Source organism: Mustela putorius, unplaced genomic scaffold, assembly GCF_011764305.1.
Source record: "Mustela putorius furo isolate JIRA1106 unplaced genomic scaffold, ASM1176430v1.1 tig00003845_pilon_pilon_pilon, whole genome shotgun sequence".
Lineage (NCBI taxonomy): Eukaryota > Metazoa > Chordata > Mammalia > Carnivora > Mustelidae > Mustela > Mustela putorius.
In genome coordinates, this window is record NW_025421998.1 from 3,299,746 (window position 1) to 3,318,082 (window position 18,337).

Consider the following 18,337-nt stretch of genomic DNA (forward strand, 5'->3'; position numbering starts at 1 on the left):
TTTCCAATTAATGTTACTTGATGCCTCCGATTGATTCGTAAAAACAGGGAAAACATCTACTGGGTGGTCACATGGGGACTTGCTTGGTTCACATGGGCATTTAGAGTTGTTACTGTCTCCATATAACCCCTTCAGTGGACACAAATACTACAGCAAAACCTACAGAAGAAAAGACGAACAGTCCATTCATGCTTGACTGGACTTCCTGATGCCATATAGGTCCTCTTGGTCCCGGTTCTTTTCTTTCCTAAGTTATATTTTTGTCTAGCCCTAGTTGTTCCCTGCAATTCCAATTTTCTAGCCAGAAGGGAAAGGAGGAAGAAAGGTGGAAGGGGGGGGGGGGACAGAAGGAGAGAAGGAGAGAGAGAGGAAGGGAAGTAGGGAGGGAATGACAGAAGAAGGGAGGAAAAGCAGGAAGGCGGGAAGGAGAGAGGGAAGCAAGGCCGTTACTTCATTTCATGTTACTTGCTACTACAGCTTGAGAAATGGGAAATTAACAAAATGAATACAATAGAACTACTGGTCCAAGCATCTGCAGCCCATTACAAAGCCTTGCCACAGCAACATTTATTCCTTTCCTCTCTCCAGTTCTCTCCTTCCAGCTTTTGTCCCCTCTCTCCCATTCAGTCGGCTTCTCATACTTGCCCCAATAATTACAGGAGAAACGAAATTCTCACCCAGCAAAGGGTGTGGCAATAATGTGTGTAAAGTTGATCCTGGAAAACCGGTAAGACATAAAATAAAAATAAAAATAAAAAAATAAATCCCAAACAGGTTTTTTTATTTAACATAAGGCCAAAGAAGCTATCAGGCGTTGCTGAATACTGTCTGCTAACTGTACAAAATATTGACTGCATGCCTCGCAAACACCAAAGTATCGGCTGGAATGCCATAGAAATAAATAACTTCTGCTATAAACACATGAAAACATATCAAACTGTTATCTCTTTAAACATATTGTAAATAAAAAAAATTACCAGTACTTCTACACAATAAATATTAAGAAACCATTGACATCGTTGAAATGCACTCATATAAATTAACAACTTTAATTACATTAGCCAAACAGACATTGGTTAAAGAACTGCATGTAGTATGCCAAAAAAAAATAATAAAATAATAATAATAAAAATAAAAAAATAAAAACAAACAAACAAACAACATCAACCACAGAACATAAAAAGTTTTAAAACAAAACAGGCTTCAGATTCTCTTGGCTTTCGTAATTCTATTTTTCTTTTAAAGAAAAATATCAACCCATTGTCAATGCACTGTTTTTCAAAGCATTTAAATAGAGGGTAAAACCCATTGAAAATTAATACAGAAGAAATGATTCACTTTATGCATAAAAAATAAATAATGTAGCTGAGACATGTGGTTTGCTTCTGCCCTTGAAGATGTGAACAACTTCTAAGCATTCATTTTCTCTGACCCATACAACAGCTTCTCAGTGATAAAGGGTTTAATTTAAACACACACAATGTCCACCCCCAAACCTTCTGCCCACATCTACAAGTTTCAATTTATTGTGTAGGGTTTCAGGGTGACTAAGTTATTCTCTACATTGAAAAGGGAAGTTGCCAAAAGGCCCCCAGGAAATCATTTTTTTTCAAGTGAACATAATAATTTGAATCTAAGCTTAATACAACCGAGGCATTTGTGTTCTCTGTTTTTTTAGAGTTCCTTCTTGAGGTCCAATCCCACGGGGGTGAAAAACAAAATTTACTTGCTCTTCCTTAGAGGAGAATGCAGGCATTCTCCTTGAAAAGAGTGTGGAATCAATCTTAAATATCTATGAAATTGATTGGTCTTTAGGGATAAGAAAATCCCAACTCAGTGTTGTGGAATTTGCCATGCTTTTTTGAAAAAAAAAATGAAAGAAAGAAAAAGAGAAAGAGAAAGAAAGGGAGGGAGGGAAGGAGAGAGGGAGGGAGGGAAGGAAAAAAGGAGAGAGAGAAAGAGAGAAAGAAGGAAGAATCTAAACTATCAAATATTTATCATTCTTAAAAAATACTTGGGGACAAATACTTTTCAGAGTTTTTAAGATTGGTATGAGTAGATTTTTAAGAGCCTAAAGATTAACCTTAGAGAAAGAGTAGAGAGATGCTAAGATCAGATAGCCACCCTGTTTTAAGGAAAACCTACTGTGAGGAACCCAATATGGTTGAAGTCGAAAGCTTTTTCTTTTGGCCTCTTGCTGCTACAAGAAAAGTGCGGTTGTTTACAAGCCTGCATATCTTCCAAGATTATTAAAGATAGCAGCAATTTATCATTCTATTTCAAGGCCACTTAAGTTTAATGAAATGTCGAAGTTTGGAGATGTTTGACAACCCAATAATTTAATTTTAACGAACACACCCCATTAAAATATTGTCATATAGAATTTTGTTTTGCTCTGCTACCAATTATTATAGCCACTAATCAAACTCCATCTTACACCCACTGTGTTGAGCACTCTTTTAAAGGGCTTAAACAAGATGGCGCACACACTTGAGATGAATAGGTGCCACAAACGGGTATCAGCTATCTTTCAAGCATCCTGCTTTTCCCACTGACTTGGACATTCCTGCTAGTGCACTGTGAACTAGGACTTGGTTCCCCAAACTATTTTCATGGATTCCATTATTAGTGCCACTACCAAATAAGCAGCAGACCAAAAGGCCCTCTAAGTTTTTCATGCAAATTTGAAACTTCCCTCACCATGCCACTTTCCTCACCCTGAATGATTTCCTGGTCAATGGTTAAGAGTGAGGAAGCAAGTACCAACTTACTCCGTCTTACATTTAGAGTCCACTCCCATGGTGTACATGTTCTATTTCTGCATAAGAAAGGGTGGACCTCAAGATGTAGTAAGTATATCTACTCAGGAACAACGTTAATGATTTGCCTACATACAGCCTAGTGTTCTAGTACACCAATTTAGTATGACTATCTCAAGAAGAGCTAAACCACCTTTTAGTTATGTTTGGTTTCTCACTATTTTATTTTTCTACAGTTAATTTAAAAAAAATCTATGAAGTGACATTGACTTTCTGAAAGCTTCGGTATTTTACAAAATACTAACGGATGCAATTTTTCCAAATTATTAGTATTTTTTTCAGTTTTTGCAAACTTCAAACAAGTCAGTAAAAATAAGGCTCTGTATTTTTAAAAGCATATAAATGAATAACTTATTAGCTATTCTAGGCAAGCTAAATACTGTGGAATAAATTAGTAGAAATTTAGCTTTAAGCATGTACTTTGATATTTATAAAACAAAGTGTTTTTTTTTTCTTTTTTGCATCTGAGTCAATACATACAAACTTATATACCAAGAGTTTTGGCTGTAAATTAAAATATTAGGGATTTTTACCACTGATGCCACCCCGCAGTTCTCTTTCTTATTCCTAATCTCTTAAGACTTTTCCCCAAGTTATTTATCTTTTAATTAGTGACAGCAATATTATTTAGCCCAGCAAGTCATATCTCTCACAATTAGGCCGTAATCACCCCCCTCTCCCCCCGAAAAAGTACCCAACTCTTATTTTGGCCTAAAGATGAATTTTTTTTCTTTCTGAAAAAGCTTCCTGATTTAAGATTGATTCCAATAGATAATAAATATAAGTCACACACACACACACACACACACACACACACACAAATCAGCCTAGAACCTTGAAGAACACGAGTTTCTGTTTTCCCCCACAGGAAATATCTGGGGGGATTGGGAGGGGGCAAGAAAGAGGAGGGAGCTGGGTCCCTGCACAATGAAAGAGGGTCTTGCTGAAAATAGTCGCTGGAGTTTCCAGGCTTCTTCCCATCCACATTTTTGAAAATGTGTCCACCTAGTTCAGAGGAAAAGCAAAAACGATAGCCTATCCTTCTTAAAAATACTGTGTTTTGCACACAAACATTCATTGCTTTAAGAACATTACAAAATGACAGCCTGACGTGCTTAAAATGTGCATGGGCATATGATGCGATCCATGTTTATATACACACAGGTATGCATATGCACAAGCCATGTACATATACACGGACAAGCATGTAGTATTCTATGATAGCCGACAGTGTACAACTACTGTACATCCAGTATGAAATGTCCCGTTTCATGGATGTCAAAGGAGTCAAAAAACCAAACTTCTCAGGTCTCTCCAGCCTGAACGCCATCCACCCTACTCTGCCTTGAATCCCAACCCCTGACTCACTGATGGTGAATGATACCAACCACAGACAGACTGTTTAAAGGCTCACACAAATGTCTTTGGTGTATGTGTCTATTTTTTAAGGTACAAAATAATAATAATAATTATAATTATAATAATAAAAATAGCTATTTTGTGTGCTGTAGCAGTTCTCTTATAGCTCACATTAAGTGCAGCTCTTAACCCCCCCAACCCCCACCCAAAGAAAATACTTGTTAAATAAGGATTAGACAGGTCAAACACCATTGTAGTGCAAATAGTAAACAATAAAAAAAAAACAACATTTACAAAATATAGAAATGTTTGGATCCAACAGATGGACAAACATATTCCTTTCAAGTATCTCTCCTTGAAGAAAATAAAAATTAATCAGGTTACTTCCAATACAAAAAAGTCTCTCATTTTGTTCTCTCTCAGGTAAACAGTTTCAAACCTATTAGGTTGCATAGTACTAAGATCATAAGCACCTTAACGAAATGTAACTTGGTATTCTTTGTTCCTTGATTTTGCTCTCTTCCCATTCTTGGTCTCAAATGTTTGTTTTGTTCTGTTTTTAGGTTGGTTTTTGTTTTGTTTTGCTTTGTCGCAAAACTGGTGCAGAAAAGAGAAGTGTGACCACCTCATACTACTGTTCCCTTGCCTATACGTGTATGCACGTGTCGTGTGGAAATGCCTCTGTGTGTGTGTGTGTGTGTGTGTGTGTGTGCGCGCGCGCGTGTATGCACGGGCTGATATACACAGAGAGAGGGCCACACAGACATACCTTACAACCTGGGTAACTGGCTCTTCCAAACTCATGGCTTTCTAGATGCTATTTGGGTTGTGCCTGCCCACGTTATTGCAGACTAGACAAGTCGACTTCGAGGCTCACACTGAAAAAGGGACTGAAAAGGAGGAGACAATACTCCCATGTAAGCAACTGACGTCATCACCTTGATATCAGAAGAAATGAAGGGGGCGCTGTTCTCCCTCTCCCTCCCAATTCCCATCTGGTTCACTACTTCATCTCTGAGCTCTGGCTAAGGAATTTTTCCACATCTTCCTTCATCTGTTTCAGGTTTTGTTTTTAGGTTTTTTTTTTTTTTTTAATTTCTATTTTTTTTTTTTTCTGCTTGTTTAACTCAGAAACCTTAAACATTTCTTCATCTCGCCACTGTCTTCTCTGGACCGCTCTGACTCCCCGTCCCCCGGGGCCGGGCGCTCTATGAGCACCCGCACTCCTCCACTATCATGTTCTGAATGTCCTTCTTGATGATGTTCTGCCCATCGTCATAGTACAGCATGGACATGGGTCTCAGCTTGGTGGGCACACAGCACGACTTGAGGTTGGCAAACGGGCTGTGCCCCCGCATTCGGTAGTGGTTGATGACGGTCGAGTGGAAGGAGAGCGAGGACCCCGACGTGCCTGCTATGTGGCTCGGGCACTCGCCCTCACAGTAGTTGGCGTGATAGCCGGAGGGAGCGATGATCCAGTCGTTCCAGCCGATGTCCTTGAAGCTGACAAAGAACTGTTTCTTACAGCAGATGTTGACCTTGCCGTCGCACTCCAGGCCCCGCCGCCGCCGCCGGTGGGGGTGGTCTTCTGACTGGCGGGCCTGCAGCATGAGGAAAGGTCTGTGAGACTGCTCCTTGTCCTCGTCCGCCCCTGCCCCTCCGTCTGCTCCGTCCTTCTTCTTCCCCTCCCCCTCCTCCTCCTTCTTCTTCTTCTTGCCCAGGAGCACCAGGCTGGCGCCCGTCTCATGGCACTGCTCGCAGGCAATCCGAACGTCCAGGGAGCTCCTGCCCTGGTCCAGCAACCGCTGGATGCTGCTGGACACCGGAAAGATGTGCCAGGTGCTCTTGCGCGCGTCCACCACCTTTTCCGATATCAACACTTCGTTCCTCTCCTCCGCGAAGCCCGTCTCCTCGGCGTCCTCCCCTGCGTCCGCGCTGCCCTGCGGGTGCTTCTGCAAGAGCCGGATGGTGACTTTGGTCCTGGTCCTGTTGGCCTTGGGGACTTTGAGGAAGAGCCAGACTTCGGCTCGCTCCACCACGGACAGGTCACTGCCTTCTTTGGAAATCTCAAAGTGCAGCGTTTTCCTGGCTGTGCCTGCGGATGAAACACAGCACGAGAGAGAGCAGGGACACTCGTTAGTTGTGTGTGCGTGTGGGGGGGGGGGTTGAGGGGGGCAGGGGTGAGGGGGGTGGATCAGCACACACTCATCTCAGGCAAGCACGGGGCCTCTGCTGTGAGCCATCTCTGGCAGGGGTCAGCGAGTTAACAGCCCACCGGCCCGCAGAAAGGTGTTGACATTTTTAAATGGTGAAAGAGAAAGCGTATTTTGTGTCATGTGAAAATTACATGAAATTTACACTTCAGTGTCCATAAATGAAGTTTTATGGGACCACAGCTACACTCAGTTCTTTATAGGCTGTCTATGGCTGCTTCTGCCCTCGATCATGGAGCTGAATGGCCACAACAGGGACGGGCTCCGCAAAGCTGACACATGTGCTCTGGGCCCTTTCCGGAGAAAGTCTGTCAACTCCTGGCTCTAAAAAGAAAAGAGCCTAGATCTCAGCCAGTGTCCAGGAGCCTGCGGTGGGGGTGCGGGGGTGCTCTGCGTCTGTTCACTGCTTAATCTCAGTTGCATCTTCTATAAAATGGGAATGGCACAATGACATTGGACCCACTTTGCAGCAGGCTTGACGTAACATGGGTGGCTCAGTCGTTAAGCATCTGCCTTCAGCTCAGGTCATGATCCCAGAGTCCTGAGATCAAGCCCTGCACTGGGCTTCCCACTTGGCGGAAAGCCTACTTCTCCCTCTCCCGCTCCCCCTGCTTGTTTCCTTTCTTGCGCGCTCTCTCTCTCTCTCTGTCAAATAAAAAAGAATAGTATAATTTTAAAAAAGAAAGAAAGAAAGAAAACCCACTGTGAGCTCTAGCAAGCTGTCAAAGTGATGCTATTCCCACAGAAATACACAGGCACCCCCCCATGTAAGTAAGTGGAGCTAGTGCCCACCGAGCTAGACTCCGCCTTGGCCATGCATGACCTGCCCCACCCCTCTGTTCTTTCTTTCCCGGGTCCCTGCAGCAGATTTTTCTTGCATTTGGTTCTCCAGCATAGAGCCAGGCCCCTTTCCAATCATTGCTCCATGAAGCAGGTATAAAACAGAAACTATCTGGGATTCTGGGCATGACCTTGACTGCCTCACTTTCACCACCAGCTCTCTCCCAGTGCCCCGTCCTCTGTGGTGCAGCCACACGGTGTTTGTTCAAGGTCAGCTGTACCGCTACACTTTCTCACCTCCAGGCAGTGACACCTGCCTAGAACACTCCTGTTCTCAATAAATCACCTTCATTGGCTGCCCTTGCTTGATAAGGGTTCAATCCCTGACCGCCCTGACCCCCCTGCCAATCTGATTTAGGACGCCCCTGGTCTGAGATCCTATCTATCTTATTCACTGTCACGGCCCCAGGAACGAGGCAACCACGTCCTCAGCATCCAGTCATGTTAGATTAAGAGATCCACCTCCCACTGCTGCATCCCCCGTTTTTGCCTCCTTCCCTTCTGAATGCAGCTTAATGAGCCCCAATTATAGCAACTGCTACTAACAGAAAGGAGATCCCCACACTGGCAAGGCAGTTGGATTCAGAGACCATGCAGTTCCTGCCTAACTTAAACCGTTCTCTTTTCTTTCCATAAGCACCTGTGTGTCTATACACGCGGCAACATTTACTGCGAGGAACAGGTGTCCAGACTGGAACGTTCCGATCGAGGAAACAGCTTCCCTCAGTCACACTTTTACCGCTCGCTGGTCTATGAAACATGCCCTCTTTGCCCGACCGCCTCCTGTGGGTACCTGCTGACAACTGTCCAGCGTACACGCATCCCGGACGCAAATTAGAGAACAATGTTGGGGAAGGTCATCTTAGAACTCGCAACTCCCTGGGAGGGTCTCCCTGCCTGGATTTCTATAGCTAACGGAAATCCAGCCATACTTATCACTCTCGGCCCTGAGATGTTTACGGTACTATAAATTTTCGGCACAGTTTCAAGTTCTCTTTGCATCAGAAGGCAGGCTTTTCTGTGCATTGCGCACTGAAGATTCTGTTCTTAATTTAACACACACTGCATGCTGTGATTCTGATAGTGGTAAATTACTGAGGCCAGGGCCAGGAAAGGCTACATGTGTATACAAAAGATTCTCTGGCATCTTGGTATAAAGTCGCTAGCACGTTGGCCTCCAAGGTGGTGGTGCTGGTGGTGGGAGGTGGTGGGGTGGAGGGGTTGGGGGAGGTCCCTCTGCTCCAGCCTTGGATCTCTGGCAGGGGTTAAAATGAATGATAAAGCTAGGTTCGCGATTAGATCACCAGAGTAGAGAGCAGTTAGAAGGAGGGGAGACTGTCATTTTTTAAGGAACGTGATTTCTTTTCAAGACGTGAAGACAGTATTCCTCTTTGCTAAAAGCTGGTGGGTTTTCTGATATGCTGTTTGGCTTTTGGGGGGGGGCGGGGAAGGGAAGAAAAAAGAGAAGATTCCAGGAGGGAGAGCTTAATGATTTAAATTTAAAGACATTCAGCAGCAGATCTGAAGGGGTAGGGTCCTTCTGGAAGCTCCCCAAGCCCAGACAGCCGCCCCTGGATGGGAGTGCAGGAACCGCCCTCAGTGTCCCTCAGAGAATAGTAACAAGCTACCTGCTGTTCTGAAACCTTACTCTGTGCGGGGTGCCACTGTAAAGACAGAGAGATAGTAGCTGCTAAATTAGAGAAGCCAGAGGGCACCGAGTCTGTGTTTTGTTTTTCTAGGAAAGAGTGTGAAACTGGAGACTCTGACTCGTCCTTGGGATGGGAAAGTTCTCTGGGTTTCAGGTAACTCATTCCCACAAGATCCTCTCTGCTTTTCCCCCCGGCTTGGCAGGAGGGGCTGGGGAAGGTAGATAGATGGTCCTTCCTCCGGTAGAGAGAGGATCCCCATGGCAGTGTGGACCAGCCCACGGTGGGCTTTCTAAGAAGCGAGTCCAGAATGTCTACAGAGGCTGGGGGTGGGGCGGGGGCCAGGGTGGGCTAATTGGCTGACTTGATCCAAGGAGCTAGAGTACATGCAGATTGCTTTTGTAGGGGCCAGGGAGGCTGAGGTCCCTGGCTTCCAGGAACAGCCCACAGGACAGCCCCTCATTCCACCAGGGCAGGTTTCTAAGGCATGAGCTAGCCCCACCCCTTCTTCACAAGCAGCTGTACTCGGAAGCAAATGATTTAGTGTTCCTGAGAGAGGATCGTACAAAGAGAGTGCTCATTAGAGGGGGCTCAATCTGTCAGGTGCTGTTATATTAGGATCAGGGAGGCATCATAAAATGACTTTCAACCTGGTCCTGGCTAATAATTAACTGTGTGGCATCGCCCGCGTGTGTGGAGAAGCACAGGGCTGATTTACGCATCGGTTTAATTATCTGAGCTTGAAAAGACTGTTCCTGTATTCACATCTATTGCCTGCTTGCTGAATCTCTCCCCCATATTTCTGACATTTGGATTTTCCCCCTACTAATTGACATGCCTGTCGCCTCCTTCTCCTGGTGTCCATTTCTGGAACTGCTATTTGTATATTGCATGATATTTTATCAGGGAAAAAAAATAAAACAGATCCAATTTCATGAAAATGCTGTTGCCATAATGCTCAGGAGAACAGGGGGAAGAGAGAGATGCAAGTCTTCCTAATGTCTACCTTACATGCAGGTACATTTTAAAAGTTCTATTGTATTTGACTTATTAAACAGTGCAATGTTTTTTTGTTTTTGTTTTTGTTTTCTCTTTTACATTTAGCTTTCATTGCAGAAGGGGGTGGAGAGAATGAGACAGCTAGAAGCTGAGATGATTAATATTTATCAGGGCTGTAGGTTTCAGAAAGATATTACAACCCTCAAATTTCTTAGGTATGAAAAATAGAACTTGTCACTTGATTCTATTCCCTTTATCTGTATCTGACCTAAGAGAGAGTGTTAGACTGCGGTGGTGCTTTGAGAATGCTCCAGTCCTCAAATCTCTAGGCATAGCAATTTGAAAAATGGAAGGAGGTTGCCTGAGGCTGAGGTGTTTAGGATCAATTACTGATCAGTTTCAGGTTTGACTTAACGATCTCCTGCATCAAATCCTGTAATGGAAGCCTTCCCACAATGCTTTGTGAGCAGGTACAGATTAGTTGGTACAGGTGCGCACTGGGTTCCTGCATTATTACCTAGCTACCTAGATATAGCTGTTGGCTTTGCTAACCTTTCATTACCTACTCTCTGATAATATTCTTTTCATCCTCTGTGCTATTTTTTCCCTCCCGAGAGGCTCGTGAGCAAGTCTTGTATCACAGCCTCTCTGCCTGAGTAATTCACTAAGAAAGTCCCACGCAAACCCATGTGGGTGATAATATTTCATCACTTAAACCTCTATGAGCCCGGTGGACACAAAACCAAGGGCAGAGAGAGAGGTGCATAAGAATGAGTAGGAGGTATAAAGATGGCACCTTACAGGGAAGACCTTTGAAATGCTGCTGGGCAAGGGGTTGCAACAGAGGAAAGACCAAAAGCTGCAAGGAAGAATCCCCAAAGCACCTTTTTTCCTTTGCTCTCAGAATTTTTCAGATATTTTTAAGAACTCAAGCAGGAAAGCAGGCCTGCCGAGGGTTAAGCAACCAAGCCCCTGGTTGTTCCCATCCCCCACGCCAAGACTCAAAATTCTGCTCTTCCTCAAGCCCTCACCTCAGATCTGTGGGCGTATGAACATTTCCAATGAAATAAGCAACACACACACACACACACACACAGATACACAGAGTATTTGGTTTGTGTTCCGTTTTGTTTTCCTCACCGTGTTCCTGCTTAAAGCATCCTGCTCTTGTACATAGGGGTAATAATTCCATCTCTAATGTGAATGTGGAAAATCTTGTTGTTTATGGAGGATTTTAACTCGAGATGGGGGAAAAGCCTTGTTGTGAAATGCGGCAGTTACTTCAATTTTGCATTCTGGACCCAGATTTCGCTATGCGTAGATGGTGCGGTCACTGGTGGGAGCATACGGGGCAACCAGGTGCGCATGCGTGTCCTCTGAGTCACTAACTCTGCATTTGGACTGTTTCCAGGGGTTTCTGCAGAAGGCAGCAAGTGAGGTCCTAGAGGTGATGCCTCCCTTAACCTGAAGCCGAGGGTTTTGCCTTGGAGCAGAACTACAAGTTTGGTCATAAATTATCTGGATTGGTTTTGTTAGCCTTCCTATTTTTTTTTCTTCTGATCTGCTATTGAATTGTAAATGCCAGGCGACATTCCTGTGTCTTCCATTTCAGTGGTGATGAAATAAATAGAGAGAGAAAGAGAGAGATAACGGGGTTTTAGGTTCCGAAAAGAAGTAGAAAAAATTCTTAAGATTCAACCTACAGAAATTTCAGCGACTTCTTCCAAAGTTCCTGAGAACTTTTGCACTTTTGGTTTGGGAGTATGAGGAATTCTGGAGTATGAGGAATTCTGATCGACAGCTCACGCTCCAGTACAGGTTAGCAAAAGGGGCCAAGACAAATACAGGTTTTCATTAAAAGTGCCTGAGAAGGTATGACTCCCAGTTCTCCATATATGAAAGCTGACTTTCTATCCTCTGAGGGCTCCCCCACGCTAACTCCGACCCACCTACGTCACAGGCCCAAACCACGAGGCATCTTGCTTCTTGTTTCTTCTCCCCCATTTGGCTCCCCGCTCAGTTTAGAAACAAACGTATCTTCCGAAGCTGTACCCAGATTCTCACAGCAAACAGCCCTTTCCTCCCTGTTGGAAGTCACTTGTCATTTGTTGCTGGTGAAAAGCATTGATAAGACAGGCAAACCAGGCCACACAATGAGGGGAGGTTGAAGGCATTTTGGTCAAAGCCAGGCAGCCAGCCATCTTAGGGAGAGATGTGTGAGCAGATCAGCGTTGCTGATGATTCATGGTCACACTTCTCCATGCTCTGCTTTGTTTGCTTCTGAAATGTTTCATTCCTCTGTCCTCCACAGAGCTCCAGAATGCTCCCATGTATCACTAGAATCCCCACTTCCTTTCTTCCGTCTCATTTACTGGGTCCCAGAGAGCCATGTTTCTCCCATCCCATAAAATCCTCACGTTTTCTGGAGGATGAGAGAAAGCAGGGGGCAACGGATAGGTACCAAGATTTGGGCGCTACAGAATGGGGCTTCCAGGAGCCGAAAATGCCTTTCCCTAGATTAACCGCTGAGGAGCAAAAGTCTTTGGAATGCGCCCTCTTGTGGCCCATCACTTTTCATTATCGAGAGAAGAAAGTGTGTAACCCCTAAAAGCACCCTTCAGTGCAGGGTAACTCACAGGAAATTTCCTTAGGCTGGCATGAAATCGGTCTGAGTCAGCTCTGGCTTGAGATGACTTTCTTGGGCTGGGGAAAAATAGTCCCCCAAGCCAGCCTTCTTAGACCCCCGTTTGGCAAGTGCGTATTTCTAATTCAACCCTTCTGTAACGGGAATCCTCCAAGCGGGGGAGATTTATATGTTGCTTTCAACAGCACCTGGGCTTAGCCAGCATTGTGCATTTCCTGGGGCTTCCTTTGTCCTTCTGTCCCTATCTGTTCTTCAACAAGTGTTGTCAATTGCTATGTTGATTACCATAATCAGCATATAAATCTGGCAGCATATGGAGACTCGGTAATATGCTGTTACTGTACACTGACCAGATATTGTCACAGATCACAAGAAGGTAAAATAAGATTGAGCCATTGAGAAGGCCACTGATTTCAGCCTGGCTGACAATTACACAGAGAGCGCACTTGACCCTACCCATCCCTTCTTCTCCTTTAAGGTCTTCAGGTAGACACAGAGCATTCTGTGCCAGCTGTCCTGAGAATGCAGTCATCTTGGGTGACATGTGTTACAAAAAAATAATTTTGATCTGTTGGGAGAAATTTCAGGGGGTCAGGGTGCAATTCCTCACCCCTCAGTTAGTAACAACTCGTATCAACTTTACAAAGATGGGGAACCTTCCACCTGAGCCCAAATGGGACAAACTCAGTTCCAAGAGTTCTAGGCACTTGAGTTTTTGGTGGCCCCTCACTGCTGGGCCACATCATGGGCTTTAGTTAACCATCAAGAGGGGCTGAGGCAAAAATTAGACATGAAACCCCCCAACCGGGGAATCTTAAGTTTGAAAGACACATCTATGGGTATGCCTCTGTGGCCCGGGTCTCGGTGGCAGTGACTCACAGCCTTCCACACTGTACAAAAAAGAGTTTGTGGAGGAAAGAAAAATGAATACCGTCTGCTATTCTCCAAGTTCTTACATTTGACATAGTTTGAATATCATTAAGGTTGAGTTATTCCAAAAGGAGCAAGACATTTTTGTATAGTCAGATGATAAAACTCTTTACTGGTTGGCAAAATCAGCAACAAAATACTCATCTGGCACTCCTCTTGGAGAATCAGCTGCCCAGATAGCAATCATTAATTCCACGAAATCCTAGTAAATCAACCTGAAGTTGATGTGTGAAACTTCTCAGATGAGAAAAATAAGTAAGTGTGTCATAAACCTTCTCTGGGACTCCAGCAGCTCACCCGAAGTCGAGTTGTAAACTCAACCAGGAGAAGTTTTCCATTACAAACCTTAAACTGGAGTCAACACGTGAGTCCAATGAATCACCTTTTAAAAAAGTAACTCAATTTCTTTTAAACTAAACACCTAACGGGAAAGAAAAAGGAAAAAAAGGGCAAGATTTCCTATAAATGAGAAAAAGATGGCCTCTGAGATGAAGGCCATAAGTAAGAAAGAATGTAAAAGGTCAAATTCTTTCACTGCAGAACCTCTCAATGCCAAGAGCGGGATTTGCTAGACAAGTCAGCTAGGTCAGGAAGCAAGGCTTTCTCCAGCATCAGGTGTATGTTAATAGTGGTCCCAGGGAATAGGTATACTTAGTCATCTGACACAGGTAAGGCCAATGGAGTAGGGCCTGAAATTCAAGCCATCATGTGTAGTAACTGGTATATAAAAACCTATACGGGTTCCCTTTGTATCAGCACAGGGAGCAGACAGACCTCTAGACTACTGGAATCCGTTCCCCTCCATGGGACTGAATGTCAGTAAAGCACTTTCTTCCCTGCCCTGCCATCAGGAAAGGTGAGTGGCAAGGTGGAAAGGCCACCCTGACTTGGTCTCCTCAATAAACTTTAACAGATAAAGTTCTAAGGATCGTGTCCTTTGGGGCCTGCATCTAGAAAGAGCTTTAGAGAAAGAGAGCCCTTCTTTGAAGAGAAGCTTCTGGTGAGAGAGAGAGAGAGAGAGAGAGAGAGACTGTCCTGCCAGGAAGCTTGTAGGGCAGCAGGGCTTCTCTCACCAGGGAAGCCAGGAAGCCAAGCAGGCTATCTGCTCCCCAAAAGGATGCCCAGGTCTGGCACGGTTTTCTTGAAAACAGAACATCTGAGTCAACAGGTTTTCAGGATTGGAAATTCTGAGTGTTGCCTTAATTGTTTATACTGCTGCGGCAAACTTTTAAACAGATATGCTGGGAGTCCCTGCACGTACTTTACTGGCCATATGCTCCACCAAACAAAACAATGGCATTCCTTTCACATGGGTTTGGCAAGAGATATGATTCTTTAGGCTGGCATTACCGTGAAAGTAACAGGGTATGAACACATCTGTGTGCCCGGGCGTGCACGGGCTTGCCGCATGCGACGGGTCTGAGTCCCCTAACTGTAAAAATAATCTGCCTCCACGTCTGTGGCCACACTTCTGACAGGTATCTGCCTACTCAGCAACAGGTTCCTGTGGTCCTGAGCCAATGATTGGAACCTATTAAAGTTCTTCCTCTTAAGGATTGAGTGAGAGTTCAGCGTAGTATCTGAAGCACTTTGTCAAGGTTGCATTCCTTGGCAGAGAGCTCTTAGTAACTTTGCAGAGAACAAAACTCTCTTTTGGTGGTGGTGGTGGCGGCGGTTGCTGAGAGAGCAAAAAAGTCAGTGTTCCAAAAGTGACTGCCGGCTCAGTGTCAGCTGTCCCCCAAAGTCCCTCTTCCCTGCCTGGAAGGTGATGCCTGTGCTCCCGGAAGACGGAGTTTCTGAAGGGAGAAGGGGCTGTCACTAATCAGAAGCATGCCCTCCTTCCCCGGGGTGGCCCCTGGCTAGACTTTTAAAGGGAAGGTTCGCTGGAAGACAATGACTTCATCTGTGCCGTTCCCCGCGACCCCGCACTCCGCGCACGCCCCCCCCCCGAAACTTTGGATGCGGTCCGGGGGCCTCCTGGACCCCCTCCCCCCGCACCCGCAGACGCCCGGGCTCCCCCTCGGGGCTGCTCCGAGCCAGTTCCCGAGGCAGGGCGAGCGAGCCGCGGGCACCGCGGGCGTCCAGACGCAGCCCGGCCCTCGCAGCTCGCTCGGGGCGACCGGCCGAGTTCAGCAAGTGCGAGCGAGCCGCCCGCGGCCGGGGTCGGGCTAGAATCCCGTGCGGGCGCAGCCCGCTCCCCCGCCTGCCCTCCGGCCGCCGCCGTCGCCGGCGCCCGCCGCCGAGTGACCTCCCCCGGGCGCCCCGCCGCCGCCGCGGGCGCAAGTTCCTCCTCGGCCGGCCGGCCCGGGGCGCGCCGCCCCCACCCGCGAACGCCCGCACCGACCTGATTCCGCGAACGTGATGATCTCCGAGGTCTGCTCCATGAGTTCATTCATTTCTGCCCTCCTGCCGATGTCATCCTCTATCTCCACGTACCCGTTCTCCCCCACTTTGCCCACATGGAGCTTTCGGATGGCGTTCAGAAGCGCCGCCTTGGGCACCGGCTGCGTGACTTCGGGTCTCTTCTTCAAGTGCAGCATGTTCAGAATGTGCTTCTTGACGGCCTCCACCATCTCCGGCTGAGAGTTGGGCACGTCCTTTGGGAGGGCGGCCAGCGCGCAGGACGGGCAGTCGGGGGCCGCGCCGTGCCCCTCGGATCCCGGGGTGGGGGAGCTCTTCACTATAATCCAGCAACTCGCCAACAGAAATCCTCGCAGCCAAAGCAAGGGCATCCTGGCAGCAAAAGTTGTTGTGATTGCCTTTTTAAAAGGCCCTGCTTTTCCTCCCCCCTCGCGCACAGGTTTTGTTGTTGTTGTTGTGTTGTGTTGTTTTTTTTCTTTCTCTCTTTCTTTCTTTCTTTTGTTTTTTAATTTTTTATTTTTTTTTCCCCCTTCTCCTCTTCAGCAAATTCTCTGGAACAAGAACAAAAAGTTTTCTGTGAAGTTTTGTTTGCAGGTTCCCTCTCGGAAGGCAGTCAGTGCTGTAGGTTTGTGGCTGTCAGGGAGGAGAGTTCTGACTGTCTCCGAGTAAGAGAGAAGGAGGGAGGGAGGGAGAGACAGGGGGGGGACAGACAGAGACAGAGAGAGGATGGGAGGGAGAGAGACAGGGAGAACGGGAGAGAGAGGAGAGAAGGGGGGAGAGGGAGAGAGAGGGAGGGAGGGAGAGAGGGAGGGAGAGACAGGGAGAGAGAGACAGGGAGAGGGCGCACGAGGGGGAGAGAGGGAGAGAGGGAGGGAGAGAGAGAGAAGGAGAGAGAGAGAGAGAGGAGAGAGAACGATTGGTCCTAAGTGAGTGCGTGAATGGGCGAGGGAGGGAGTTTGTGAGTAGAGGCTGTGATTAGGAAGGGGAGGGACAGCCCGTTTTCTGACAGGCTGCTTTCCTTCTGCTCACTGTTCCCTCACACACACCTCTCTTCAGATATCACCATTCTCAGGAGTTCTACTTTCCCTTCTGAAAGAAATCCTCCTAATTTTGTTCTACTTCCCTCCCCCCTTTCCTTTGCTTTCTCTGCCCAGTCCCCTTGCTTCACCTTCTTCCTCTTTTGGAGGGGAAAGAAAACCCCACTGGAAGGCACTGTCCCAATCTCCGGGGATGACTAGGTTGAAAGGATCTGCCCCCAGGGCCCTCCACCCTGCAGCTCTAGGTGACACCCCCCCACCCCGCACCCCCCGCCCCTGCCTCCTGAGGCAAGGCCAGGGGTTCCAGGAGGTGGGCAGACAGGTAGTGGGGGTCAAGGGCAGAGGGGCTGGGGAGAGGGAGTCCTGGAGGTTGCCGGCTTCCCATTCATTCATATTTAAATGTTCAGGGTCACCCGCTCTGGTGGGGGATCTGAGGGAACGGAATAGAATTGCTGTCTGGGGTCATCTCAGACACTCTACTTTCCCCAACTGCAAAACGCAACCAGGCACTGAAGGATTCACAGGGAATATTCTACCTGCTCCTGTCACCTGAAACTCTCTCCCCTCTCCCTAACCGCCGCCGCCCCCTTCTGCCCTGCGCGCGCAGGCACACACACACACACACACACACACACACACACTGCAGCCCACCACCTCCAGCCCGGACTTAACAGATAAAATGCAAAGTTCATTTGGCCTTTCCCACATTATTTCCTACAAACAGTGTGCTCCTAGGACTTGGATAACTGGTCCCAGGGGAAAGGACTCTCCAAAATAAATTGACCAATGATTTCCTCTGCCCTGTGAGACTTTTTCAGCCTGCCTCCTACCCTGTCCTGGACCAACGTGTTCCTGGACTGGGCCCCTTGATGGCTCCTTTATCCCCCCAAAGGAACAGCACAGATGAAATCATCATGGATTTCAGCGTTCACAGAAAAAGAAAAATGTGAATTTTTAAACAATGCCTCTCTGAGTTTTTTTTATTCTCCCCCCCACCACCCTTTTTTCATTTTCTGTCTTATTGCTTTTATCATGCAGAAGTATCTTTAAGAAGTCCATCTGTTAAAGCTTTCTTTCTCTCGGTTTCTTTCCCACACATAAGCCCTCAGTTTCTGTAGATATAGTCAGCTTATATCTGACACCTAGTGTGTTCAGAGTTTTGTAGTTAAGCAATGAGCTCTGGGTGGAAAAAGTTAATAAATATCATTACTACAAGCCTAGGATCTGAGGGCAAGAGGAGGAGGGTGAGGAAACTGTGACATTAAGGTAAAATTACAGTTTGCAGAGATAACAATGCTTTTCTGAATCTGACACCCTGTCCCCCTTTTCCAAAACAATTACTTGCAAGACTTTCTCTGTTCCAAGCCACCTATCACAGTTTGGGATTTCTTCTCCAGGAACATCAATTACTCTGCTCTTCTTCTTAAGACCTGGTCGACATTCCTTAAAGAGTCTAATTTTTTTTTTTTTTAAGTAGGGGTAATGGTGA

At 46.4% G+C, this 18,337-nt stretch overlaps 1 protein-coding gene across 1 annotated transcript; it reads right to left on the bottom strand.

The window, feature by feature from the left end:
- Positions 1 to 764: 764 nt before the first annotated feature.
- INHBA (inhibin subunit beta A) lies at positions 765 to 16,554 on the bottom strand. Its single transcript, XM_004739354.2, has 2 exons — positions 15,795 to 16,554; positions 765 to 6,273 (listed from the first exon to the last, which is right to left on the bottom strand). The coding sequence occupies exons 1-2, from the start codon at positions 16,180 to 16,182 to the stop codon at positions 5,387 to 5,389; spliced, it is 1,275 nt and encodes a 424-aa protein (XP_004739411.1). The 5' UTR covers positions 16,183 to 16,554; the 3' UTR covers positions 765 to 5,386.
- Positions 16,555 to 18,337: the final 1,783 nt, after the last annotated feature.

Bases quoted from the DNA above. Each gene is read 5' to 3' on its own strand.
- INHBA (XM_004739354.2), bottom strand. From the start codon at position 16,182: ATGCCCTTGCTTTGGCTGCGAGGATTTCTGTTGGCGAGTTGCTGGATT. The intron at 6,274-15,794 runs GTCGGTGCGGGC...TTTCATCCGCAG, and splicing joins CATCACGTTCGCGGAATCAG to GCACAGCCAGGAAAACGCTG.